This window comes from Podarcis muralis, chromosome 4 (assembly GCF_964188315.1).
Source record: "Podarcis muralis chromosome 4, rPodMur119.hap1.1, whole genome shotgun sequence".
Lineage (NCBI taxonomy): Eukaryota > Metazoa > Chordata > Lepidosauria > Squamata > Lacertidae > Podarcis > Podarcis muralis.
The window spans coordinates 84105971-84133133 of record NC_135658.1 but is presented as its reverse complement, the minus strand read 5'-3'; the positions used below and the strand labels follow the sequence as shown (position 1 = coordinate 84133133).

Sequence of the window (27163 nt, the reverse complement as noted above, 5' to 3'; positions counted from 1 at the left end):
TATAGAAAGCCCGCTCCCCTTTCCCACTTCTCCACTGCTTATGTGACCTTTTCACAGAAAGAAGAGACCAGTAACCTGAGAGCTTCAACAAGTCTCTTTCTGTCTTTAATGAAATCCATCCAACTGCTGAAAAATCCTGGCAAAATTGTACTTCTTACCTTTTATTGTTTTTCTAACGTGGTTCTTACTTAGGTGTACAGCTTTTTTTTTTTTGTCTGCTGTAAAAATGCGGCTCAATTGGACAGTTGTCATCTGAATCCCAAAGATTCTCAGTTCCATACACAATCGGAACGCAGCATTTGGCCAAAGGCGCAAGAATAGCCAAAATAATATCTGGCTTTATTTTTAGTGCTAATATAAAACATACTTGCCCTGACCCTCATGCACATGGGAGCCAAGGTTTTTTGGCACATGTTGAGTTCCTAAATCACTACAATGTTGGTGTCAACTGCAGGTTGGTGTCTGATGTTGGAGTGAAAGGGAAGTCCATTGTTGCTTGGAACTCAGTGCACATATCAGAGCACGTTTGGAGCCTGGGATCAAACTTGTGTTCCCAAAAGTGCCTTAAGGATTTTCCTAATTGAAGAATATTCCATTGGGAGTATAAACTCTAAAATAGGATTGTATGTTTATATTGCGTGAAAATTTAAAAAGAGTGATTTGTTCGTTTTAAACAAAACTGAACCGAAGTAAAGCTACATGTTCTGTTGACTGTTCCAGTTTGCAAAACATATTTCCAATTTTTCTAACTCTGATTGGCCTGATTGGCATTGGTTGGAATCCTGAATTCTGCAACAGCCCAAAGGCTCTGTTAAAGATCACTAAATTTTTAAAATGCCGATAGATTTGTGTTACAGCCACAGCAGCATACCGTGCCAGTGATATTATTTTAAATGTAAGAGGTTAATGGCTATAATATTGGATGAAGGGGAGAATGCTGTACATTGTAGTTTGCTAAATTTGACTAAAAAAGAAGCAAATTGCCTAGAGCAAAAAGTAAAGCAAAAATATTCAGGATAAGAATAGGATCTGCTTTTTATCAAAATATTTTTTACTATGGGTAGTATCCAACTATGTCACATTCACAACAGATCCACTGGGTTTTATTCAGCTAAGTCCCATTCAGAGTAGACCCATTAAAGTTAATGAATCTAAGTTATGTCCAGTAACTTCAGTGGGTCTGCTTTGATTTGGACTAATATTGAATGCCATTCATTGAAATAAATGGTGTTTGGCATGACTAGCCTGTCCAGTTATTTCAGTGGGCCTACTTAGATGCAATACCTGTGTTGCTGTTTTTAATTAAAAAGTGTGAATCTTTGAATTTGATGATATTTTATAGCACGTGTCTGGATCAAATAACCAAAATATTTTAATAGTCAAGGATAACCAAGTGCATGGGGGGGGGGGAAAGGGTTTGCATTCTTGAATCGATGTAGCCTGTGTGGAAGGAATGCATCATGAATTAACATGAAAAGAGCCTACTGGATCAGGCCATCTAGTGCAGTATTCTGTTCTCACAGTGGCCACCCAGATGCCAGTGGGGAAACCAGCAAGTAGGATTCGAGCACAGGAGCCACTCTCCCCACCTGTGACTTCCAGCAACTGGTATTCAGATACATTATTGCCTTCAAATCCAGAGGACAAGTTTCTTTTACATTGCCTTACATTGTTTTATTTAGGGTAATTAAAAATCTTCAAAGTGTTCAAGCCTGTGTAGTTTTTTAAATTGGCAACAGAAAAGCATACCCTTTACTGAAGATAAGTTATTCAGATGAACAAAATAGCACAATTGTGCTTAGTCAGCATGAATGTTATCGTTTTGCATGCTTTATTCTGAACATGACACTTTACTGAATTTGTAGAAGATTTCACACACAGCGACAGCAGTGATGAGTAGGGCTTAATGTGTCCTGTAATCTTTACTTCATAAATGAGTTGTGAATTTTTTCTTTAAAATCCCCACTGATAGGGGACATAATAGACTTGGTTCTTGTTCAGGAAAAAATGTGGATGGAACGAACATACAGTCTGAGATCATTGTATCATTATGCATCAAAGACAGAATCTCCACCCTTCCTTTCTTTGGCGTATAACATAGAAGTGTCAAATGTTGAAAACAAAAAATGCTCCTGTGGAAAATTCTGGATTTCTGGGCTAGGAATTCTGGGAGGTGTGCCAACTAGAGTCAAGTTTTCCTTAGCTAATCCCTTGGCTAGTGACACACTAGGTAAAGGTAAAGGGACCCCTGACCATTAGGTCCAGTTGTGACCGACTCTGGGGTTGCGGCGCTCATCTCGCTTTATTGGTTGAGGGAGCCGGCGTACAGCTTCCGGGTCATGTGGCCAGCAGGACTAAGCCGCTTCTGGCGAACCAGAGCAGCGCATGGAAACGCCGTTCACCTTCCCGCCGGAGCGGTTCCTATTTATCTACTTGCACTTTGACATGCTTTTGAACTGCTAGGTTGGCAGGAGCTGGGACCGAGCAATGGGAGCTCACATCACAGGGATTCGAACTGCCGACCTTCTGATCGGCAAGCCCTAGGCTCTGCTAATATGGTGATAATTTTGCAACCAGTGTCTGGCCTAGGTTTTGTGCTGCTGGGGGACTTGTGTTTGCTGCTGTTACTGTAAAGACTCAAAAGTCCATAGTAGCTCATACCTGCTCTCGATAAATGACATCAATGTAATGAAATCCTCCCAAATATATTCGTAGCCCTTGTAGAAAAGATCACTGATCTCCTGCCCCCCCTCCTATCATGGCTGAGTATCGAGTCATGTTTCTCCTGCCAGTTATTCAAATCCCCAGGATACAGTTTAGAATGTCTGACAGGAACATGGGGGAAAACCAGGCTTAATTTACTTTATCTTGTATTTAATTTATACAGTGGTACCTCGGGTTAAGTACTTAATTCGTTCCGAAGGTCTGTACTTAACCTGAAACTGTTCTTAACCTGAAGCACCACTTTAGCTAATGGGGCCTCCTCCTCCTGCTGCCGTGCCGCCGGAGCACGATTTGTGTTCTCATCCTGAAGCAAAGTTCTTAACCTGAAGCACTATTTCTGGGAGTCTGTAACCTGAAGCGTATGTAACCTGAAGCGTATGTAACCCGAGGTACCACTGTATTGTAATTTTAAGTTGTGAACCGTCCTGAGATCTGCCTATGCAGGGCAGTATAAGAATGTAATAAATAATAATTATATAATATAGTGTTAGAGGAAAAGAAAAACCTCTCTCCATAGATTGGAGATAAATATACAACAATACAAATTGTTTTTTTGTTTGATCAGCCATAGAAAGTATATGCATTACATTTTGTACTCTTACTTTTTCTTTGTTTTTTATGCAAAATTTTGAGGTATCGTAAGAACAAATGTGCATTACAGTGGTACCTCGGGTTAAGAACTTAATTTGTTCTGGAGGTCCGTTTTTAACCTGAAACTGTTCTTAACCTGAAGCACCCCTTTAGCTAATGGGGCCTCCTGCTGCTGCTGCGCCGCCACCGGGCGATTTCTGTTCTCATCCTGAAGCAAAGTTCTTAACCCAAGGTACTATTTCTGTGTTAGCGGAGTCTGAAAACCTGAAGTATCTGTAACCTAAGGAGTCTGTAACCTGAGGTACCACTGTATTGATATAGGCCAGGTGTAGGGAGCCATTTCCCTGCTCTGTTGGGAGCTGCAAACTAATGGTGGGCAGAGTTACAACTGGTGGAGAGTGGGGCCGGACCAAAGGCAGGCAGGGCCACCATGATCATTTACTTCTCCCATCCTCCTCCCTCTTCTTCCACCTTCTGCAGCCTACTGGAGAAGGGATAGATTGCTCTTGCTGGAGATAGTGCCTGTTCAAAGTGCTCCACCCATTCTCCAAGCTTCCCTCCCCTGCATAGAATTAGGCCTAGGGTTGAGGACCATTGTGCAAGTTAATCTATTAATTTCAAATAATAATAATAATAAAATGAATGGAAGCTATATCAAGAACTCAGACCCTGGCGGTGGTTCTTGTTCAATGCTCCACACACCTCTCCTTTCAGCAAACTCCCATCAAATATACTGTGGCACACATGCACATAGTTACAGTGGTGCCTCGCAAGACGAAAAGAATCCGTTCCGCGAGTCTCTTCGTCTTGCGGTTTTTTCATCTTGCGAAGCAAGCCCATTAGCGGCTTAGCAGATTAGCGCTATTAGCGGTTTAGCGGATCAGCTGATAGGCGGCTTAGCGGATCAGCTGATAAGCGGCTTAGCGATCAGCTGTTTAGCGGCTTAGCGGATCAGCTGATAAGCAGCTTAGCGATCAGCTGTTAAGCGGCTTGGCTTAGCGGATCAGCTGTTAAGCGGCTTAGCGGCTTAGCGGATCAGCTGATAAGCGGCTTAGCGGCTTGGGAAAAGGGGGGGGGGAACCCTGCAGGAACTCACAAGACATTTTCATTTTGCGAAGCACCTCCAAAACGGAAAACCCTTTCATCTAGCGGGTTTTCCGTCTTGCAAGGCATTCGTCTTGCGGGGCACCACTGTACTGTGGCACATAGGTACATGGATGCAATTATGCACAAACAGCATTTGAGATAAAATAATTAAAAACAGAAGCCTGCCCTTCTGAGATGATGAAGCGCATATGTAAGGAAACCTCGAGAATATTTGTACCAGGATAGTTAATAGACGGGGGTTGGGGGAGGAAAGGAAAGGAAATTCTGTGACAGATACCATTGTAGACACAATTTGGTAACAGCCTGTAGTAAGAACATGACAAGTTACAATTGACCTTGAGTGCCTTTCCAAAGCATATAGTCCCATGGTATTGCACTTGTTGCTGGGAATGTAGCCTCAATTTCAGGCCATTTATACTTGGGTGTTTTAAAAGGGGCAGGGCATGTTCATAGTTTCCACACCCATGACCCCTGCTCTGCACAGACATATATCTTCATTAAATCCGTTGGAATACAGACCCGGGGTAAATCAAAGCAAGCTTTCTTTCGTTGGTTGCAAATCATAGAATGGAAGCTGCGCTGAAAACAATTGGGGTGCAGATCAGGAATTATTACTACAGGGCACAGTGAAGAAAAGAACAAGAGAAGACAAAAACAGAAATTTCAAAGAACAGAAGCTTTGGGGGCAGGAGAGGTTAACAGTAGGGAGAAAGAAAAGGAGATATGAAATAAGGCTGAACCTGACCCAGAGTAGATTAAATAGAAAGAAAGTGTAGCTGTGGTAGTGGGAACAGTGTGGAAAGTATAAGAAAATAGTCTGGGGGGGAAATGCCAGGAAAAGGAATTGAAGAAGAATTTATTTTGAGTACTTGCTTTTTGCTTCTGCACAAATTTCATGCTTCTTGTTTATGAAATAGTCTAAACTCTTTCTGGCAGTGGGTTGTAGCGAGTGAAACTAAATGAGGATGGGTGGGAACCTTCCCAGCCAAAGCCCTCTTAGCTCCACGAGGCAGAAATCACAAATATACTTACTGGAGCATAAGCTCCTGTATTGAAAACTGGGGTTACTTGTAATAAACATGCTTAGGATTGCACTGCATGTCCAGCTTCTGTACCTGAAAAAGCAGTTTTGTTAGGCATATTGATACATATGTATATTGATGTATATGCAGAGGTACCATCATTTTATTTGTACTAGCTCAGTTAGCTTTTGATCTAGAGGGCTCAGTGGTGAACCCTACTTGTGCAGCAAGGCTTCCGACTTTTTCAGGAAACAAATCCTCCAGTAACCTTAAAAATAAAAAAGTTTCTAGAGAGGACAATGGGAACATTAAGAGCTGCAGCAAAGACAGGGTGAATAATGGCGGGGGAGTTCCACAAGCTCTTGCATGTACCTAATAAACTTTTCCATTGCGGTACATCTCTTTATAATTGTTAAGGGCCACTGTAGATGCTGAATGCGTTAATCCATGGGTTGGCAAACTGAGGCCTGGGGGCAGATCCGGCCCAATCGCCTTCTAAATCCAGCCCGCGGCTGGTCTGGGAATCAGCATGTTTTTACATGAGTAGAATGTGTTCTTTTATTTAAAATGCATCTCTGGGTTATTTGTGGGACATAGGAATTCGTTCTTTTCCTCCCCCAAAATATAGTCCGGCCCCCCACAAGGTCTGAGGGATAGTGGACTGGCCCCCTGCTGAAAAAGTTTGCTGACCCTTGGTTAATCCGTTTCTGACTACTTGTGCATGTGCTAGCACTAAAAGCAACTATTATCAAGAGCAGCACCTTGGCTTGTGGAGGGGGAAGGGGAGCACCATGTGTTGGAAGGGGTTAATCCTTCTCCCATTGCTGATGCCCCAGTGCAAATCCCCCCGGGCTGATCCCTCTCCCTTAACACTGCATGCTAAGGAGCTGTTGCTAAAAGCCATAGAATTTTGTGGGATGGAGGTAATCTTTAGCACATAGTACTGTCGCAGCCAGGGACGCGGGTGGCGCTGTGGGTTAAACCACAGAGCCTAGGACTTGCCGACCAGAAGGTTGGCGGTTGGAATCCCCGCGACGGGGTGAGCTCCCGTTGCTCCATCCAAGCTCCTGCCAACCTAGCAGTTCGAAAGCACGTCAAAGTGCAAGTACATAAATAGGTACTGCTCTGGCGGGAAGGTAAACGATGTTTCCGTGCGCTGCTCTGGTTTGCCAGAAGCAGCTTAGTCATGCTGGCCACATGACCTGGAAGCTGTACGCCGGCTCCCTCGGCCAATAAAGCAAGATGAGCGCCGCAACCCCAGAGTCAGCCACAACTGGACCTAATGGTCAGGGGTCCCTTTACCTTTACCTTTACTGTTGCAGCCTTGAGAGTTAAGTGTAAGCTGTATTGAAATTTTAAAAGGATGTGAACCTGAATATAATAGCAAAATCAAATGCATCTTCCATAAGCTTATTTCATATAGGTCCAAGTGATGTGGGCTGTATATTTGTATTTGACAAATGGCACATTGATTCAAGCACAACATTTTTGCAGCAAACATGGAGTTACATTGTTGGCACTGAACGTTGTTTTTCCTTCACTTATTTTTCATAATGATTTTCAAGAGGCAGAATGCAGCAGATCTTAATTCTCTTGTCTTTTCCCCTTTAGTACTATTTGAATAAAATGGAATACCTATTAAATGCCAACATGTACAGTGCATTTCTAAGATAGTCTTTCAAAGCAGCAAAGCTCAATTATCATTATGCAATTTAAATCTCTCATAAAAATGAATTTAATGCTTTTGCAACTAATAACTATGCAAATAAAGTTCTTTCCATTCCACTTAACACAATTAAAATTCTCAGCAAGTTAAATATATTGAATTGTTTATCTATGGAGAGACATGTAGGACACCAATTAAGTTTACATGGATAAATGCAGATTTGTGTTTTGTGAATGTCAAGTTGACAGAAGCTTAATATTGTAAAAAGGGCTAATCAACACAGAATATGTTTAGTGTCAGTAAATATTTACACTGAAGAATGTTTCCCATGAATGATGAGGTACAACAGTCAGCTTATTCTGAATTTTACTAATTAAATTCTATGACTTGTAGATCACCACATTCATACCATTTATGTATAATTTTTTTACAATGTGTATGATTCCATGATAAATATAAAGACTCCGGTGATAAAGGACATATGGGCAAATCTCTTCATTCCTCCCCCTCTTTCCCCCATTATTTAAAGTTGTTGATAAATTGTTGCTTCAGTTCTGTTTTGGAGATAGGAGATAAAATGTTTTGGTAGTTCGTACTGGCAGTTCGCGCCAACAGCCTTCATTGTTGCACGGTCTGGTGCAGGATCGGCCGGTATGTGGCCCTTGAGGCCTTTTTTGGCAGCCCTCTGCAACATTTGATGCCCCCCATGGCCCTTGTGCTGCCTTCCTCAAGCTGGGTGAGGTGCTGGGCTTTGGGAAGAAGGTGTGAGGGCTCTGACAGGGTCCTTGAATCCTCCCACCTTCGTTCCAAAGCCTAGTTAGTGTTTTTCCAGCTTTGGGAAGGAGCTACCAGAGCCTCAAGCATCCTTCCCCAAGCCCAGCGCCTTGCTTAGCTGGTTTTGGGAAGGCAGTGTGACAAAACAGTGTGCTGCCCGCGGGTTCAGGGTTGAAGTATTCTTGCGTTCTACTTGGTATGAAAAATTGGGGCGCCCTGGTCTAGTGCATTAGAAGTGACTGGGACTAGGGAAGTAGGGATGCCCTACTCAAATCTTGTATTAGTGGTTACCAGCCATGGCCACAGAACAGCCAGCGGGAAAATGCGTATTAAATTTTTGAAAGATGGTATCTATCTGGTCCCCTCACCAACACTCCTTTTCCAACTAATCTATTCTCTTGGGAATTTGTTGGATTATGATTATTCTCCTGTCTATTGAGTGTGGGTTCTTTGATATTTTGTTAGGGTTGTTTTATAGGTTATTGTGTGTCTCTTGTTGTGATGTATTGTTCTTTTCTACTGAATTTATGCCATGCTTCATGATTTTAAAACTTGTAAGTGCTTAGAGACTGTCAGATGACTAATAAATGAATGAGAGAGAGAGAGAGAGAGAGAGAGAGAGAGAGAGAGAGAGAGGCCTTATTATACTGTGTGGAATAAAAAAAGGAAGGGAATGTTTACAATGCAAATCCAAGCTTTTGTGTCCATCATCCCCGTTACCCAGGCAAATCTTACCATTTGTGTGTGCCCCATCCGCTTCTTGGGACATAGAACAAATCTGCAACATCATTCTTATTTTCTGTGGCGCCCCCCCCCCCCCCCGGTTTTTTGGCATTGTGAATGAACAGTACAGAAGTTACAGATTTCATTATGTTTCCAGTTTTTGTGGCTTTGGTCTCAGCTGCTTGGATTACCAAATGTGGTACAGAAGGAAATATCATTGCACGATGGATGTAATATATAGTTCAGTGCGCATGGAGACTGGCCTCTGTTTGATCCTGTGAGAATGTGGGGTTAATGTCTGGCTGGTGTTTTGGAAGCAGCAGGTAGCCAAGAGTAAACTCCTATAGGGGTCCAGATTTCTGTAGCCTCATAGTTATTCACACAGATGGGGGATACCTTGTGAACTTTCACTGAGGTCAAGCTAAACTGCAAATCATACTTTGAAATTTCTGAAGTCTTAGGAACGTTGTGATTGAGGCTAGAGCACCACGGCTTTCAAGTCGTTTGGTGGAGTAGGTTTGCTTAAGCCTCCCAAATTTGGTGTTAGAAATAGCTGAAGATAGACTTGTGAGCTCTTATGGAAAGGGAAAATTGCATGTTAAAGTGCTTATTTACATTTTCATGATACTAGGTCCTATGGATTGCAGGAGCTTCTGATTTCTCTCCACATAGTTTGGCATGAATAAAAATAATATTTGATTTTAGTTCTTGGGGCAATCAATAGAAAAGGAGATCCCTGTCATCAGTCATCAGCTATCATATCACCAGGGATCTTACAGCAGTTTGGTCAAGAAGTAAAAAAGTGGATTGTGTTTTTTAGCATTTACTCAAGTCTGGGAACGTGTGGCATTATGTGCATAACTGCTGAATTTGCACTCAGGAAACAAATATGTGTTGCAGTATTTTCATCGGTGGCTTTTCGTATTTACAAGTTGAATATCTATGTATTCCTTCCTTAATCTTACATGTTTGTCTGGGAATTTTTGTTACCCTGAATGTGGATTATGTTTGATACAATGGTATTAAAAGTTATTTTGACTGCAGAGTCCAGTTACAAATATTTTACTGCAGTTGACATGGGAATGTGAGTTTCAAAGTTAACAGGTGGTTCATAGACTGACTTAGCTTAATCATATCCCCAGCATCTTACAATATAACAAGCTTTGAAGTGTTCATTGTTTAAGAATTGGTTCTTAAGCTGTATCAGTAAGATGTATAGGCTGTGTCTCAGTGTTTAAGGGGGAAGAACAACATAAAATAACAATAACAATAACAATAATATCACAATATAGGAGAAAATGGCTTAGAAATGTTTCAGCCCAAAATGAACACAGAAAGACTGTCCATAGTCCTCAGGTAGAGGAACAGAAAGCCTAAATATCCTTTTCTGTTCTGACCTGTAGAATTCTGTCTAGTTATATTGTTTCCTGTTGTAGAAAAAGGATAGGCAGATTTAACCTGGCTATGTGCACCACTTGAATATTTGTTGTGTGCAACTGTAAGTTCCAAGCTTAATGACAATGCAATATTGTAAAATAACATTTATCCATACATTTTGCATCTGGATCTTTCGTTAGGGTGCTCTGAGTTGTCCACCTACTCCAAACACCAGCACTCTAAATATCTCTGCAGAGCATGTCCATTCTATTCCAGGTACCCTTTGTTATTTCAGCATTCATTAATAATCTAAGATGTCTAAATATTACTGTGCTTCCAGGTGTGGCCCACAATATTGCATTACTACGGGAAGTGATCATCCATCCACGCTTTGTCCAGGGAGACATCAACACAAAATTTCTTCCAGACGTGTATCCTGATGGCTTTAAAGGTTGGTCCTTAATGGAAATGTTAAGCATTTGGCTGGGAGCAGGGATGGCTGGGGGTGGGGTCATGTGTGAAAATTTCCTCTGAAATGGTTTTCTAATTATTCTTTGAACTTGGTTTTTTGGTCTCCCTAATTTTACTTTTAAAAATAATAGTGTATTTGAAAATTAAAGCAATTGTTTCCTTCAACTTCCAGGGAGACTAAAAATCAAGTTGGGTTTTATGAACCCAGTTGATGTTGCTTTGAAGCGAAACAGTTTTTTCCCATAGCAAGATTTAAGAGAGTGGCCTGGTTCCGAACCCATCCTCAGCTAGTAAAATCTGGCATGCTGTTAATAAATGCTGGCATTCTGTGAAAGCATTGACTACATTGTGTTCCAGGAATCTATTTCTCATTGGAAGTCTGCATGATGGCAAGTTGGGTACTTATTCAGTCCCAAGGATTTACCAAGAGCTGGAAGAGCACTCCTAATTTATTTCATTTACACTAATAAAAATTTAATTAGTATAATATTGATTGAAAGTGGACTCAGGACATGGCTTTTGGAGAGACTTAGACTAAGAGTTAGAAGAATATAGACAAGTAAGAAAAGGTTTTTTGAAAGAGAGAATTTACCCTGGCTGGGTTCCAAAAGATGTTAAATCTTGTAAGCAAGGAGAGATTTTATAAGATTCCTGTATATGCTTCACTTCTGTTACTGCGGTGATAATTAAATAGTAATAGTGAATATTTGTTTCACTCTTCAGCTGTTGAGGCGGAGAATATATTTTTCTCTTCTTAAATTAGTGATTGACTGTTAGAGTGGCCATGTATCCTACTTTATAGTCCTCTATTTGAAGGGATATCAGAAAGAGAGCAGTCCTCTATTGAAGTCTTCCTCTGTTTGAGGGGCTGTCTAATCTGGTTTAACAATAATGAACCATAAGAAGGGAGAGTAGAGGTCTTGAAGTTGCCCATAAACAGTGCCTGTACAGCAGACAGGTCACAGTCTTCCCCAATATGGTGGGATGTATTGTATTTCTATTTAAATGATAGCAATTATTTCTACATTTTCCTCTAAACGCATTTGCAGCCCCCCCCCCCCCAATTTGTATACTGTGTTTTGGTGGTGCATTTTCTATATTTTGGCAATGTGTGAGTGCTGCACAGCTTGGGCTGTGTAACCGAAGCTTTTTACCAAGTCATATGTTGTGAAGGAATGCATCTGTTCAACCATTTTGTTCTTAGCTTTTAAATGGCTGCTTTATGTTTAAAAGCTGTTTTTGCCATGGTGTTTAAGAGGTCACAGGAAGTTCAGAAGGGCAGCTCAGGGAAGTGAAACTTAAAAGACAGTGGGGGGAGAAAATTATGGGAACTAGAAACTTAAAACAAACTACCAGTATTCTGATTGACTAACAACTGTGGACAAGGGAGCAGTCGTGTATCTAAGTAAAGTGGGCAAGAGCAATGTTAGTGTTGGCAAGTTGGGAAACTCAGGAGAGAGGGAAAAGCTAGAAATCCGAAGAAGTCAGGACTGAGAAGACTCAGTTAAGAAGGACGAAAGCCAAAAACAAGAAGACTGGATGCTGCACTGCTAACTCGTTGAGGTTTTATTACAATCAAGCGGTATATAAATCTCGTTAAATAAATAAAATTAAAAATTAAAAATGAGTTATAATGAGCTGAAATTGTGATCATAGCTAATGTAGGGAAAGCCTAGACCAGGGCTAAGTACATACCATACATTTAAAGCAAAGAATCCTGGGAGCTGTAATTTAGCCCTCCCAGACCTGCAGTTCCCAATTTCTTCTGGAAATATCACAACAAGGATTAAATTGCTGCTTTTCAAAACCCTTATTAAAATCTCAATTTGTTACTGGTTCAACCTATATCTGATGCCTTCCTCTTTTCTCCCATTCCCAGCTTCTTTACCATACTACCCACAGTACAGTGAGTTAACTGGTTCAGTAAGTAATGGGGCTGTACATGAATTGCCTGTTCCACCCTGTGGTCCCAAATTGTTACCCCCAGATCAGGCTGATCCGGGCCTCCTTTGTCCCCATGACACGGATGCACCCCCAAAGTAATTTGAGGTGTGTGTGTGCTAAGGATTTTTAAAACTCTCTTTTAAAATAGGGTTGGGAGGGGGTGGGCGCAGCATCAGAACTTCCTGCTTATCAGGAGGGTCTGATCCTGTGTGGTGCTTTTTCTTTACAAGTGGTTCCCTCTTTGCAGTTTCGCTGCCTTCTTCCCTCTCCTGCCTAACAGTCCATCCGCTGACAACCCTGGATGACTCTGGGCTGCTCAACCTGACCTGTTACAATCTGGATCTGTCTTGAAGAAGCATAGAATTATAGAGTTGGAAGGGATCCTCATGGCCATCTAGCCCCAACCCCCAACAATACAGGAATCTCAGCTAAAGCATCCATGACAGATGGCCACCTCAACCCGAATAAGGCCCAGATCCAGTGAAAGCACACTGGATGAAGAGGAAATGGGAGCATGTGCACAGCCAAAGTTTCAGAGGTTATAGGGCTATTTAGTTGAGACAGCCAGAAAATAAATACTTCCACTTGTTAGGCAAAAGTGAGTACTACAGATGGGGCTATGTTAGCTGGTTTCCTCAACCATCCCTCTCATGGTGAAGGCTACAGCCTGTGGCATCATAAATAGCAGATCATAACATTTTGTAGAACAACAAATGATGATGATCTTCTCTTAACTTCCCAAATATATCGTTTCTATTTTCTCCCATGAGATAGGGTCCTATTCTGAACCAAATAATGTTCCCCTCATGAATTTGTAGAGTACTAATTACCAGTTTACTCATTCTGCTCTTTGTATCAACAGATTTGGTAACAATTAATTTAGTAAACTGAAGGTATTGGGTGACCCAAATTCATAGTACTGTTAATGAAATGGAAGAAGCTTCCAAAATTATGACTTAGAAGCCACTAACTTTGAATCACGGGTGTTGTTTTTTAGGTTATTGGGTTTACAGTTTTGAGTTTATATTTTGTATGGCTGCATAACATCTTTAGGAAAACCTTCCATTGCACTATAGCATAAGCCAAAAAGGTGTATAAACTTTAAAGAGAGTTCCTCTCTCAAAACTGATTTCTATAATATTTATTAAGTACTGAATAACAGCTAGGTGCTGTTGAGTACATTGTATTAATTAAAGATAAAGGTCCTACCTGTATATGTACATTTTATCACTGTGATTGTCTTCAGGCAAAAATATACATATAACTGGTGTAAACTGGTGGTGAAAGAATGTCGTGATTTCTGTGATTACTACAGTAATATTTAGTGCCATTAGACTTGTGGAAATCACTATAAAAGTATGTGTATTTCCTCATGGTATTTTCTGCATGTGATTCAGTATAAAGTGAGGTCAACTAGAGAAAAGCCACCTGGTAATGGAGCCATGAAATTGGAGTGGAGATCCTTCAAATATTAGCAATACTACCCAATGAAATAGGAAAATTGGGTGGGCGGAGGTGGGGGGGGGTTAGCAGGGTACTGCATCCTCCCAGTTCTGGGTGTGTGAAATCCTGTACCCATTTGTATAAATGGAGCTGTCAGTTTCAGGAATCCATTTCTACTGTGCCTTGCTTCTCATTGAGATCAACAATTCCTTTTATGTTCAAAAATATGGTGTCTGATTATGATGCTTTTACTAATAGGCTTGTATAACGCAAAGTACCCATGTGTTAGAAAAAAACCCCCAAGATTTTTTAAAATTCAAGGATCAATAAAATAAACATATTTTTTTTACAACTTCTTTTAATTCTATGAAATATCTTGACAGCTTTCCTATTAACCTCAGCTGGCAACTTTTAATTAAATTTTTACTTGGAGTGGAGTACTTGACACATGTTCAGGCTAATTTTCAAGTGTATATGTTCCTCATGTGTCAGCTTTCATCAACACAAAGCAGCTTTTTAAAAAAGGCATTATTTCTTTTGCTTTGCATGCTGCAGTGACGGATTTTCGATAGGCTTCTATATAATAAAGTATTGCAAATCCTGTAACTAGTATTGCAAATCCTGTAACTAGTAAGATCCCAAACTTTAAATAGGTGAAGGTTAGAATGTTTCTACTTTGCTTCTCTTCATTCAAACAAAACACTATTGCAACTTTTTGGTTTGGAAGAGGATCCAAAAAGATAATAGTATATTATGAAACAGGTGTTCTATTAGCTATTAATGAACCCCCCTCAGTTTACACAGAGTATATTTTATGCAGGATCTTCCATGTACACATCTGTATCTTCAAAGCCCAAGACATTTTGCGGCGAGCAGCTGCCATAGCTCTAAAGGGGAGCTCTTGGTGGGCATTTTTCTCAAGCAGGGATGCTCAGGTGGCAGAATCATGCTCACCAGATTCCTTTACTCCCTCCTATAGTCCCTTTTCATGTATCTTCTAGGCAGGAGAAGAGGCCAAGATCTCAGAGGCAGCAAACAGATTTTTCTTACCAGTGGGTTTCACACTTTCTTCTCTGTGGACTACTTGAAAATAGCTGAGAGTCTTGTTGGGCCACTTTATTAATTTTCTGCCTGTTGTAGAAATTGTAATGGGTTAAGCTAGATGTTGGGACACAGGTGGCGCTGTGGGTTAAACCACAGAGCCTAGGACCTGCCGATCAGAAGGTCGGCGGTTCGAATCCCCGCGACAGGGTGAGCTTCCGTTGCTTGGTCTCTGCTCGTGCCCACCTAGCAGTTCGGAAGCATGTCAAAGTGCAAGTAGATAAATAGGTACCGGTAGGACCTTCCGGTGGGAAGGTAAATGGCGTTTCCGTGTGCTGCTCTGGTTCGCCAGAAGCAGCTTTGACATGCTGGCCACATGACCCGGAAGCTGTACACTGGCTTCCTCGGCCAATAAAGCGAGATGAGTGCCGCAACCCCAGAGTTGGCCACGACTGGACCTAATGGTCAGGGGTCCCTTTACCTTTAAGCTAGATGTTGTATGGATTTTAATGCCATTTTCATTGCTTCTTTTATTTCTTGTACCATGCTTTAGTATGTTACAGCACCCAGAGTAAGTTTGCTCAAGGGCTGATGCCCTGGGTAACCATGGCAAAAGCAACACAAGAGCAATTTGGATGCTGCTTATGACCTGGCTCATACTTCTCTCTGAATAACACCCAGAAGTTCCGTAACAGCACAGATGCCTCTTTACATTTCCCACAATCCTGTGATTCGGTCCTGAGACATGTGGCTTCCTACTAGGAACTGTCTTTGCTTTATCAAGTCTTTGCTTTATCAAGTAAAGAACTGAAACCTATGCTGCTTCAAGAGGTTTAGATACCCACCCAAATTTATTATCAGCTGCAGAATTGAGTCGCAGTATGCTTTGCAATGCTGTAGTTACAATCCAGTTCTTCCATTGTAGGAACGTGCTTGACGTTTATTGTTGGTATTGGTTCATTAGTAAAGTGCTGAAATTTGGTGCTGAAGATGCTTTGTTGCAGAGCCCTTCTGAATTTGGATCAAATGTAGATGGTGTTTCTTGTGGGAATGTCCACTGGGCTAATGGGGGAAATTTCTAAGTGGGGCGTGAGAGTAAGGTAAACTGGAGACCCAGATATCTAAAAGACTGCCTACTCCTAATCAAACCTGCTTGACAGATGAAGACCTACTTAGAGGCACATTTTAAGTTCTCCTGCCTTCTGAAGTGAGGTGGGTAATCACCGTGGACATAGACCTCTTAGAGGTAGCACCCAACATTTGGAATTCTCTCCTCAGGGAGGAATGCCAAGTGTCAGGCAAATATCTCTTTATTTTTTTAGGCTTCTAAAACATTTAAATCTGATTGCTACTGGTTTTTACACCTTTTTTTCTTTGCTGTAATTTATGTTTTATCCATTTTTTAAGCTGCCCTGAGAATTATTGCTGAACTGAAGGGCAGGGTATGAAATCTTGTAAAAATGGTTCTGATGCATATTACAGTTTTGAAAATTGATTTTGAAATCTTAGGACACACGTTGAAGGACTCTGAAAAAAGGGAGCTACTGGTAACAGCGGCGTCTTTGTATGTGCTTGAACGACTTAGATCACAGAGATTTCTGGGAACTCCAAGGTAAGTTTGTTTGTAGAAAGTCATGTATACTGACTCACTTTATTAATGGTTCAGGTAGGTAGCTGTGTTGGTCTGACGCAGTCAAAATAAAAAATAAAAATTGTCCAGTAGCACCTTAGAGACCAACTAAGTTTGTTCTGGGTATAAGCTTTTGTGTGCATGCACATTTCTTCAGATTTACATTTATTAATGGTGCTTTTGCACAGACAAAGGAACTGATTAGAATTTGCAAGATTTCATGATTCCCTCCCTGAATTCTACTCATGCAATAAGACTTTTTCCTTTCCTTTTTAAAATAAAAAGTGTACCTAACCCTGTACCACCAGTTACCAAATTATTTTAAATAGGCGACCATTTCCTGCTTGAAATGATTTTGGCGTTAAAGGTAGCATAGACATAGACCAGGATACAGAAGATCATGCAACTAGTTCCACTTGTCCAACAAGCTTGTGCTTCCCAGACAGCAGTCATCTCTGACAATCTGCTGCTGAAATTCAAAATTTCAGGGACAGTTTGTGATGATGTCACGTGAGCCTGCTTTTCAAAGAAAAAAGTTTTGAGATTTTACTAGATGTGTACAAAATCTTGAACGTGTGTAAATTAACTGTTTCAACCCTAATCATAGTGACATGGAGATTTGTGCTCATGAAAAGATCCCTTTGGTTAGTGGGAAATGGAAAATTCACCTGAAAATTCCCTTTATTCATGGAAAGAAAGGTTAGTGACCATGCCATAGGCCGTACTGACATATAATGCTAAGCCATAGTTTATGGAGAAGTCTGAATGAATGTGAGTAAAGTGTTGGGCTCACACGCCTCCCCTCCTGTCTCCTTATCTAGCACGGCAGAGCTTAGTTTCGTTTTTGTAGAAACCTGGCCTGGTTTTACATTTGAACCAAAGACCCTGGTTTAAAACCAAATCTGATTCCATTAACCATTGGTCATGAAGCTGGCTTGTTAAACAGAGTAGCTTTGTTTTTGTTTTTAAAATAACAGCATCCCTAATTCAAACACAGCACTTGTGATTTGACAGAATATCTTATAAAGGGGGGGGAACCCCCACCCAAATTCCAAAATACAAATATTGCTATATAATAAATACAGAATATTTTGTAATCCAAACTCTCTAGGCATATAGGAAAATATAGCCTCCCTTATTATCTTATTTCAGTTATTATTTCCTGTGTGAAGAAAGCATGACCTCTCTAGCTATAGGAGCATTAGCCACCTCTGTTGGACATCATGAAAGGGTTTGCTTAAGTCGATATTGTGTCAGATACGCTTACCTTCTTCACCTTGCTCTCTTAGTTGGGCTTTGCAACTTTTGTCTTGAGTCAAGTGCGATAAGTATTGGAGAACTGGCAGTTCTTGTTTGTGTTCCAGGCCAAATATCAAGCTTCTCCAATATAGTGAATTTTGAACGATTTGTTTACTTTTTTTTGAGCAAGCTATGCTCTCAGTTTGCTTTGTTGATAATAGCTATAACATTTCCTAATGAAAGCAGACTAGCAGACAAAACCTTAGGATTGTCAGGTCTATCATTTGGACTCATCTGTCAGGAAGAAAATCCACTTACATTCAAGTTGTTTGTGTTGCATGCACATCAGGAAAAAAAAAATCCGGTGATGGAGATCTCTGACCCCCTTTTTTGTGATTATATTCCATTGTCTGCCTCCTCTTATGTCAGAAAATCTTGTTGATAATAAACCTAAACCTATCTCTCTGCAATTTAAACCCATTTACCTTTCGGTCTGTCCTTAGTGATTATGACAACTAATAATGTTTTCCTGTTTTTTTACTAAAAGGGTTCTTAATAAATACTGACTGCAGTAAAAAATAAATTGCAGATAAATGGCTGCAACTTTTTGCAGAAAAAGAAAAGAAAAACCTGCTATGGTATACTTCGTCAACCCTTAACATGTGCTTGTACCATGTTACATATCTGATTCTGCATTGGAGAAGGTGTCTGTTTGTCTAACCAATGGAGGACTAAAGGGCATAGTTAGCATTAGTTACCACAAGTCTGCTTTGCACGGAAATCTCTATACGTTAGAGGGGTTGTGCTTCAGAATACCAGTTGCTGGAAACTGCACTCGGGTCCTGCTAGTGGGCTTCTCCTAAGCATCTAATTAGCCATTGTGAGAACAGGATGCTGTACTTCATGGACCACTTTCTGATCAGGCAGGATCTTCTTCTGTCCTTATTAATGATTTGTAATGTGTATTGCTTTTATAACCATTTTTGTGTATGAAACCTTGGGGAACTATAACAATAACCCAATTGCAGAATTTGTCTTGGCCAGTGAAGCTGATTTATCAACAAAAACAATACACAATTGTTTTTCTCAGAAAAATAAGTGGAGTTAAAAAGAACATCAGGCTTTATAACTGCTGCTGACTTTTGCTCCACCTGATTGTTATTGGCTTGTGGGGCATTGTGATTTAGGTGACTCATTGGAATGGGTGGTAGCCATAGGGGCGATTGTCCCTTTCTTGTCTTTTACTACTGCTCTTCTACCTCACATTCTTTTACTACCTCCACCCCTTGGCCCAACTGTATAGTAACATCAGCGGAGGACCATGCTGGATGTGCAGTTGGTTGGGGTGAGGGCAGTGTGTAAAGGTGGCTCTGGCCTTGACTACAGTTCTTGTTCAGTTTCTGTTAATTGGTTCTCGTGGGAAACTTGCAGATTCTAGCTTCGCACAATTAACTCAGGCTGGTGTCAATTTACTCTTGGCAGAAAGCCCAGGTCTGCTTGACCTAGAAACTACTCACTCTGATTGGTTAACAACCAGCACTCTGCTCTGTTATCAAGGGATTGCTAGCTCAGTTTGAGGTGAGGTGTTGTTAGGAGTAGAAGTGCTGTGTATGGTTTTGAGAGAGAGAAAGAGAGGATTTATTTTGCTTTGTTTTGTATGCAGAAACTCTGCTGGTTTTTATTTTTTCCTTTTAATAAATCCTGTAAATAGTTATTCTGAGTCTAGCTGACTAGTCATTACCGCCGCAACTAGCTTCTTCGCTGTGCAGGAAAACTCTGCTACGTTTGGGCTAAAGCCAATAGGGCTATGCCTGACACTTCAAAGTTCCATGAGGTTATGGGCATTGTGCTGCCAGCCTGAGTTGCGGTGGTGTCAGCATCAACGGCGTTGGTTCCAGTAGTTCCAGAAGTTGTTGTTCTCTGGCTGGTTCCTGACCGTGGTGAGCTGGTGACGCAGTGGACACAAGGACAACAGCTGCAGCGTGCGAGTGCTGGGTGCTGTGGTTCCTGTTTTCTCTCTCGGTGGTCGTGAGTAGCTGGTTCCGGGTTCCAGGGACATCGCTCTCAAGATGGCCTCACAACCAGTTCAGATGGCTTTTGAGCGTCTGAATGACTCCAATTACTTGCTGTGGTCGGAACGCATGCAGGCAGTGCTGCAGAGGGATCGTTTCTGGCAAGTGGTGAGTAAGTTTCCTGCGAAGCCTGATGATGAAGACCTCGATAAAGACCAAAGAGCAAGGGCCACAATTGTCTTGGGGCTGGAAGATTCCCAGTTGCCGTATGTGAGGGGAATCAAGACAGCTAGAGGTGTGTGGCAAGCACTTAAAGAACTCCATGTGCGTGAGACAGCGGTTTCCAAGCTGTTCATTCGCAAGGCATTGTACAAGGCAATGTTACAGCCTGGGGTTACAATGCAGGAACACCTACACAGTTTACAGTTAAAGTTTGCTGCGCTACAGGAAAGAGACTGTGCGTTAGACCAGCAGGAGAAGGTGGCTATTATTTTGAGTTCTCTCCCGGAAAGCTGGGATAATTTAGTTTTGTCTCTAGAAGGCATGCAGGAGCATGATTTATCAGTCAGTTACATTACTGGGCGTTTGATTGAAGAATGGCAGAAGAGGCAAGAAAGGTCGTTGGCTGCAGAGGCTTCTACAGGCGGGCGGTTTGGAAGGAGTTCTCATGCCGTGCCAGAGGTGATGCAAAAGCAGCGTACCGGTGAGGAGTCAGCGTTTGCTGTTAGGCGTTGTTTCCGATGTGGGTCTTCAGCGCATCTAAAACGACAATGTCCGGAGTTGGTCAAGTCTCAGTTGCCGGTGCAGGAGCAGAGACGAGATCAGCAGCAGCAGCAGCGTAAAAAGAAATTCTTCAAACGAAAACAGTCGGCTCAGCTGGTGACCGGCGAGGTCAAGATTGCTGATGAGAAACAAGCGGTCTGGGTGGTCGATTCGGGAGCATCTCGCCACATCGTGAATTCAGATGAATTGTTTGTTTCCAAGAACTCAGCACAGCGCAGCCAGGTGGCTCTAGCAGACGGAAGTACTTCCGAAGTGATTTCGGGGGGTGCAGTTTTTGTTCCTTGTCTTCGTGAATGTCTGCAAAATGTACTGTGTGTGCCTTCATTAAGGAGCAATCTGATGTCTGTAGATTGTTTGCTAAAAGCTGGGTTTAAAGTGTATTTTGAAGGAGACAGTTGCATTATTAAGAAGGCTGGTGAGATTTTAGGCACTGCTAAGTCAGAGGGAGGCTTGTTTTGGCTTAAAGCAGGATCTCAAGTTGCAGCAGTAGTCAGTAAATCTCAGCCTGCAGTGAATAACAAAGCTATACATGACAACTGTGTGCACTTATTGCATAGGAAAATGGGGCATGCTTGCTGGAAAAGTGTACTAAAAATGTCTGAATTGGCTGATGGGGGTAATTTAAAGAGTTGTAACAAGTACCTTGATTGTAATGTTTGTAAAAAGGTCAAAACCCACAGAGTCTCTTACCCCAGAAGTGACAGAGTTAGTGAGTCACCGCTACAGCTGGTTCACATGGACGTAATTGGTCCATTTGCTGTAAGCAGGGGTGGATCGCGCTTTTCACTAACAATTGTGGATGACGCCACGCGTTACTCCTGGGTTTTTCCCATGAAGAATAAGGGTGACGTGTTCACTAAGTTTAAAGGCTGGGTGGCATCTGTGGAAATATTTCTGTCCATTAAACTCAAAAGGATTCAGATGGACAGAGGTGGCGAATTTATGTCAAATGCCTTTAAAGATTGGTTACAAAAGCGTGGCATTGGGCATAGAAAAACGAACATTTTTTCCCCAGAGGAGAATGGCGTTGCAGAGCGAAAAAACAGATCTTTACAAGATATGATGTTTGCCATGCTTGATGATGCTGATTTGCCCATGTCTTATTGGGGGGAGAGCATGCTCACCGCGTGTTATCTCCAAAACAGGCTCTTTCATCAAACAATAGGTACAACCCCGTACTTTAAATTGTTTCAGAAAAAACCCAAAATTGACCATTTGCATGTGTTTGGATCAAAAGCCTGGGTATTAATTCCGAAACAAATGAGGAAGAAGGGAGATCCTAAGACCAAACAGTTAGTGTTTGTGGGTTACCAGGAGCTGGGAAAAGGTTTCCGCTTTGCTGAAGGGACAAATGGCATTGTGATCTCCAGGAATGCCAGTTTTTGTGAACATAGTGGCTGGGAGAGACTACATGCCAATACTGAGGTTTGGTTTGAACCTTCCCAGGAGCTTCATGACTCTGAAGGTAGACACAGAGAATCAGAGTCTGAGGGGGAGGGAAGTTCAGATAAGAGCTCTCAAGAAAGTGGAGTTAGCCAAAGACCAGTTGCTATGCAACAAAAGAGAGGTCGTAGTTCTGAGGAGGAAAGTGGGTCAGAAGAAAAATTTTCTCCCAGAAGATCTAAAAGACAAAACAAAGGAGTGCCTCCGGTGCGTTTTTCTCCAGATACTGCAAATGTGTTTAGTGTGATTGCAGAACCCAAGAGTTTTCAGGAGGTGTTAAAGTTACCAAAAGAGGAGGCAGAGCTCTGGAGACAGGCAATGGAGGAAGAGATGTCCTCTCTGAATGAGCACAAGGTTTTTACACCAGTAGTAGCGCCTGAGGGGGCAAAGATTGTAGGCTGCAGGTGGGTGTACAAACTTAAACCTCTGGTGACAGGAGAGTACAAATACAAAGCTCGTTTAGTGGCTCAAGGATACTCTCAGAGGCCTGGAAAAGATTATGACGAGACTTTTTCCCCTACTGCTAAGGGAGACAGTGTAAGGCTGATTTTAACGCTTGGAGCAAAGAGAAAACTCCTGTTAAACCATTTTGATATTCAGACTGCATATTTACATGCATCAATATCAGAAGACCTGTATCTAGCCGAACCGCCTGGTTATGAGACAGGTTCCAATAGAGTGTTAAAATTAAACAAAGTTCTATATGGTCTCAAACAGGCTGCAAGATCTTGGAACAAATGTTTCCATGAGGCCTTAGTGTCATTTGGTTTCAAGCAGAGTACAGCTGACAATTGTGTTTATGTACGTGGTACAGGCAGTGATCAAGAGTTTTGTCTGATTTATGTAGATGATGTTTTGTATGCCTGCAAAACAGATAAACAAACTAAAAGGTTTGCCAAGCAATTGTCCAGTAAGTTCAAAGTGAAAGACTTAGGCCCGGTTAGGACATATCTAGGGTTGGAAGTGTGCTGGGCCCAAGATGGCAGCTGTCTAATTAGTCAGCAGAACAAAGTTAAACAACTACTGACTACATACAGGATGCAGGATTGCAAAGGGGCAGTGGTGCCTATGGATCCAGGTTTCATAAAAACACTTCATATAGATGAGAGTCCTGAATTTGAACATCCTGATGTATAGCACTCTGTAATTGGAAGTTTATTGTATCTAGCACAGTGGTCCAGACCTGATATTAGCTATGCAGTAGGCATATTAAGTAGATTGGTCTCAAGACCCACACTAAATGCCTGGAAAGGGGTAAAACAAGTTCTGAGGTATCTGAAACAGACAATTGGCTATATGTTACAATTAAATTCTTCAGAGGATGAAATGTTGAGTTGCTACTGTGATAGTGACTGGGGAAATTTGCCGGATAGAAAATCTATCACAGGACTAGTCATAATGGTCGGTGGAGCTTTAATCAGCTGGCGGTCACGCAAGCAAGACGTTGTAAGTGTGTCATCAACGGAATCAGAGTACGCCGCATTGAGTGAATTGTGCAACGAGGTGATTTATTTCAAGCATTTGTTAGCAGATTTAAATGTAAATTGTGGAGAACCAGTACAAGTTTACATTGATAATCAAGCTTGTATAACCTTAAGTAAAACAGAGGGTTTCAAATCGCGTTCCAAACATATCTCTGTAAAATACCAAAATGTACGTTGCTGTGTACAAGACAATGTAATCACCTGTACTTATGTATCAAGTGAAGAAAATGTAGCAGATGTGTTAACTAAACCATTGGCAAAGATAAAGAACAAGCGAATGTGCAAGGGTTTAGGTTTGCTGGAAAAATGATCTCCTACATAGGTGCATTTGGTGTTAATTGTTCAGCAGAATCTGTGAGGGGGTGTTCAGTTTCTGTTAATTGGTTCTCGTGGGAAACTTGCAGATTCTAGCTTCGCACAATTAACTCAGGCTGGTGTCAATTTACTCTTGGCAGAAAGCCCAGGTCTGCTTGACCTAGAAACTACTCACTCTGATTGGTTAACGACCAGCACTCTGCTCTGTTATCAAGGGATTGCTAGCTCAGTTTGAGGTGAGGTGTTGTTAGGAGTAGAAGTGCTGTGTATGGTTTTGAGAGAGAGAAAGAGAGGATTTATTTTGCTTTGTTTTGTATGCAGAAACTCTGCTGGTTTTTATTTTTTCCTTTTAATAAATCCTGTAAATAGTTATTCTGAGTCTAGCTGACTAGTCATTACCGCCGCAACTAGCTTCTTCGCTGTGCAGGAAAACTCTGCTACGTTTGGGCTAAAGCCAATAGGGCTATGCCTGACACTTCAAAGTTCCATGAGTTCTCTCCTATTTTGTGGGGGAAATCTGGTCAGTTTTAAAGGTAGCTTTTCAAACATTCTTTTTCTTCGGAAAAATCGCAGCAGATTTCTCTTTTCTAAGTAATTATCTAAATGCTTGATATCACGTGGGGCACAGATTTCTTACAGGAAGTAGCTGTGAATATATATTGCACAGTTTTGAACAATTAGGTAAAGGTACCCCTGCCCTTAGGGACGCGGGTGGCTCTGTGGGTAAAAGCCTCAGCGCCTAGGGCTTGTCGATCGAAAGGTTGGCGGTTCGAATCCCCGCGGCGGGGTGCGCTCCCGTTGTTCGGTCCCAGCGCCTGCCAACCTAGCAGTTCGAAAGCACCCCTGGGTGCAAGTAGATAAATAGGGACCGCTTACTAGCGGGAAGGTAAACGGTGTTCCGTGTGCAGCTCTGGCTCGCCAGAGCAGCGATGTCACGCTGGCCACGTGACCCGGAAGTGTCTCCGGACAGCACTGGCCCCCGGCCTCTTGAGTGAGATGGGCGCACAACCCTAGAGTCTGTCAAGACTGGCCCGTACGGGCAGGGGTACCTTTACCTTTACCTTTACCCCTGCCCGTACGGGCCAGTCTTGCCAGACTCTAGGGTTGTGCGCCCATCTCACTCTAGAGGCCGGGGGCCAGCGCTGTCCGGAGACACTTCCGGGTCACGTGGCCAGCGTGACATTGCTGCTCTGGCGAGCCAGAGCTGCACACGGAAACGCCGTTTACCTTCCCACTAGTAAGCGGTACCTATTTATCTACTTGCACCTGGGAGTGCTTTCGAACTGCTAGGTTGGCAGGCGCTGGGACCGAACAACGGGAGCGCACCCCGCCGCGGGGATTCGAACCGCCGACCTTTCGATCAGCAAGTCCTAGGCACTGAGGCTTTTACCCACAGCGCCACCCGCGTCCCTTTGAACAATTATACGTAGCATTTATCTTATTTTTTAAATAGGTTGGTTTATTGTCAAGTGGGTGCCACCCATTGCTTCAAGTCATTTTTACTTTAGGCGATAAAACAACAATCCTGCGGTTATCATGATGTCAGATTATGATACAGTTTCCAGTGGACATAGTTTGGCTTGAGAGAATCTAGCTTGTTTGGCGTAGCCAAGATCTCTCAAACTAAAAGTGATGTTCAACTAATGGGAATCTTTATTTTCATTAGCAGTTTGGACAGGGGAATAGGAGAGCAAGTGCTCCAGGTGTGGTCCTCTCTTGGGTCTACTAATGTAATGTTTACACTTCTAACGCTGATTGCCTACAGCACTTCCTATGTGTTGCTTGTGTTGGCTGCAAAGCTTATTTTCCTAATTTCTCTATTGGTTTTGGCCTCCCATCATTCATAGCTTGGAAAAATCCACGGTTTGCTGCATGCCTGTATTACCCGATGTAGCATGCTTGAGGAAAAATTGGCTCTGTGTTTAAAACGAGGACATTTTAAACCTTTGTCCTTTTAAAGACAAAGGAACTTGCCATTGAGAGGTCTCGTCTGCATTGTCTGCTCCCACACCCCTCTGGCATGCTTTTGTAATGTTGGATTTATTTATTTTTGAATGGTAAAATGGAGCTAATAGATGCCTCTCTTAAAGTATCTTCAGAATACAATTTTTAAAGATTGTAAATTGCATTCAGCACTTCAAACAGAGATCACTGAAATGAAAAATATTAAATATAAATACATAATGTATTTGAAATAGCCACAGTTATATTGTTATCCCCATGAGCATTTGCATTTCTGCGCCCATAACACTTTAACAATAGTTTATCTGAATATTTTTAGATTCATCATTACCATTATGTGAACAGTTGTGATACGGTTTCAAATTAGCTTTAAGTGAATGGTGATTATAATATATATTTATTGGGGCAAAGAGAATGGGAAGGAACACAATTTTTTGGAATGTAATTTTAATAGAATAAAAACAGGCTAACAGAACAAATGATGCAAAATTCAGGAAGTGTCATTTAATGGTAATATATTAGGATTTATGTACAAAGACTTCACGCCATCACAGTAATTCTTTCGTAACATTCCTGTGTGGTTGGGTGGCTGTGGTGGAGACATAAGAGTATAGCCTGTTACGTTTACTGAAATATCATGTAAGCCTGTTCTTAGTCTCTATCTCTATTGGCCAACCTGCCTGCATCTCTAAGCAGCGGTGGAGTGAGCCGATCGGGAACCTGGGGCGGCGCCCTGCACCCAGGGGTGGGGCCAACCATCCACGGGGTGGGGCCAGCCAGGGCAGGACGCTCTGCGGGACATTGAAGGAGTCTGCCTACCTCCCCCCACTCAGCTGCCCTACAGCTGAGGGGGAGGTGGTGGGTGGACCATTTGGGGCAGCGCAGAGCATGTGGGCACTCAAGCCACCACATCACTCCCAGGAGAGATGTGGTTTGGGTGCGCTGCAGGCCCCGTGGTGAGTGCCGTCCGGCATTTTGTCACCCCCCTCAGTGGTGATACCCAGGGCGGCCCATACCCACCTCACCCCCTTTCCTCTGTCCCTGTCTCTAAGGATATGGTTGCAAGCAGCTATCATTTCTGGTCTGCTCATTCCACCCAAGACACCAAATGTGCATTGGCCAGTACAAACCTAGAGGAGTTCTGCCCTTAATCCTTTGAACTGTTCCTAAAAAAGGATATGCCATTTTATTTCTCAGCCAAATCAAATATTAGAAGCTAGAAGGGGTAAGGACTGTCCAAAGGAACCAGATATTTCTCAGGAAGGTCAAAAGTGTGACTCATCTATGGTATTCTATTCAGTTTATGGATGAAGTGAGATGTTAATCAAGGATTTCCCACTTACACTTTTACACCACTTTAGTTAATAAGCTTTGTGTTGCATTTGATAATTAGTGTATTCAAAGCAGAGGTC

General features: G+C 42.1%; 1 protein-coding gene across 2 annotated transcripts in view; it reads left to right on the top strand.

Moving 5' to 3' along the window:
* PCCA (propionyl-CoA carboxylase subunit alpha) overlaps positions 1-27163 on the top strand; it is a 225965-nt gene that overhangs the window by 102494 nt on the left and 96308 nt on the right. For both annotated transcript variants that reach the window (XM_077927686.1, XM_077927685.1), the window contains exons 17-18: positions 10325-10435; positions 16393-16495. In XM_077927686.1, coding sequence (XP_077783812.1) covers positions 10325-10435; positions 16393-16495 — 214 coding nt within the window. The remainder of the gene's footprint in view (positions 1-10324; positions 10436-16392; positions 16496-27163) is intronic.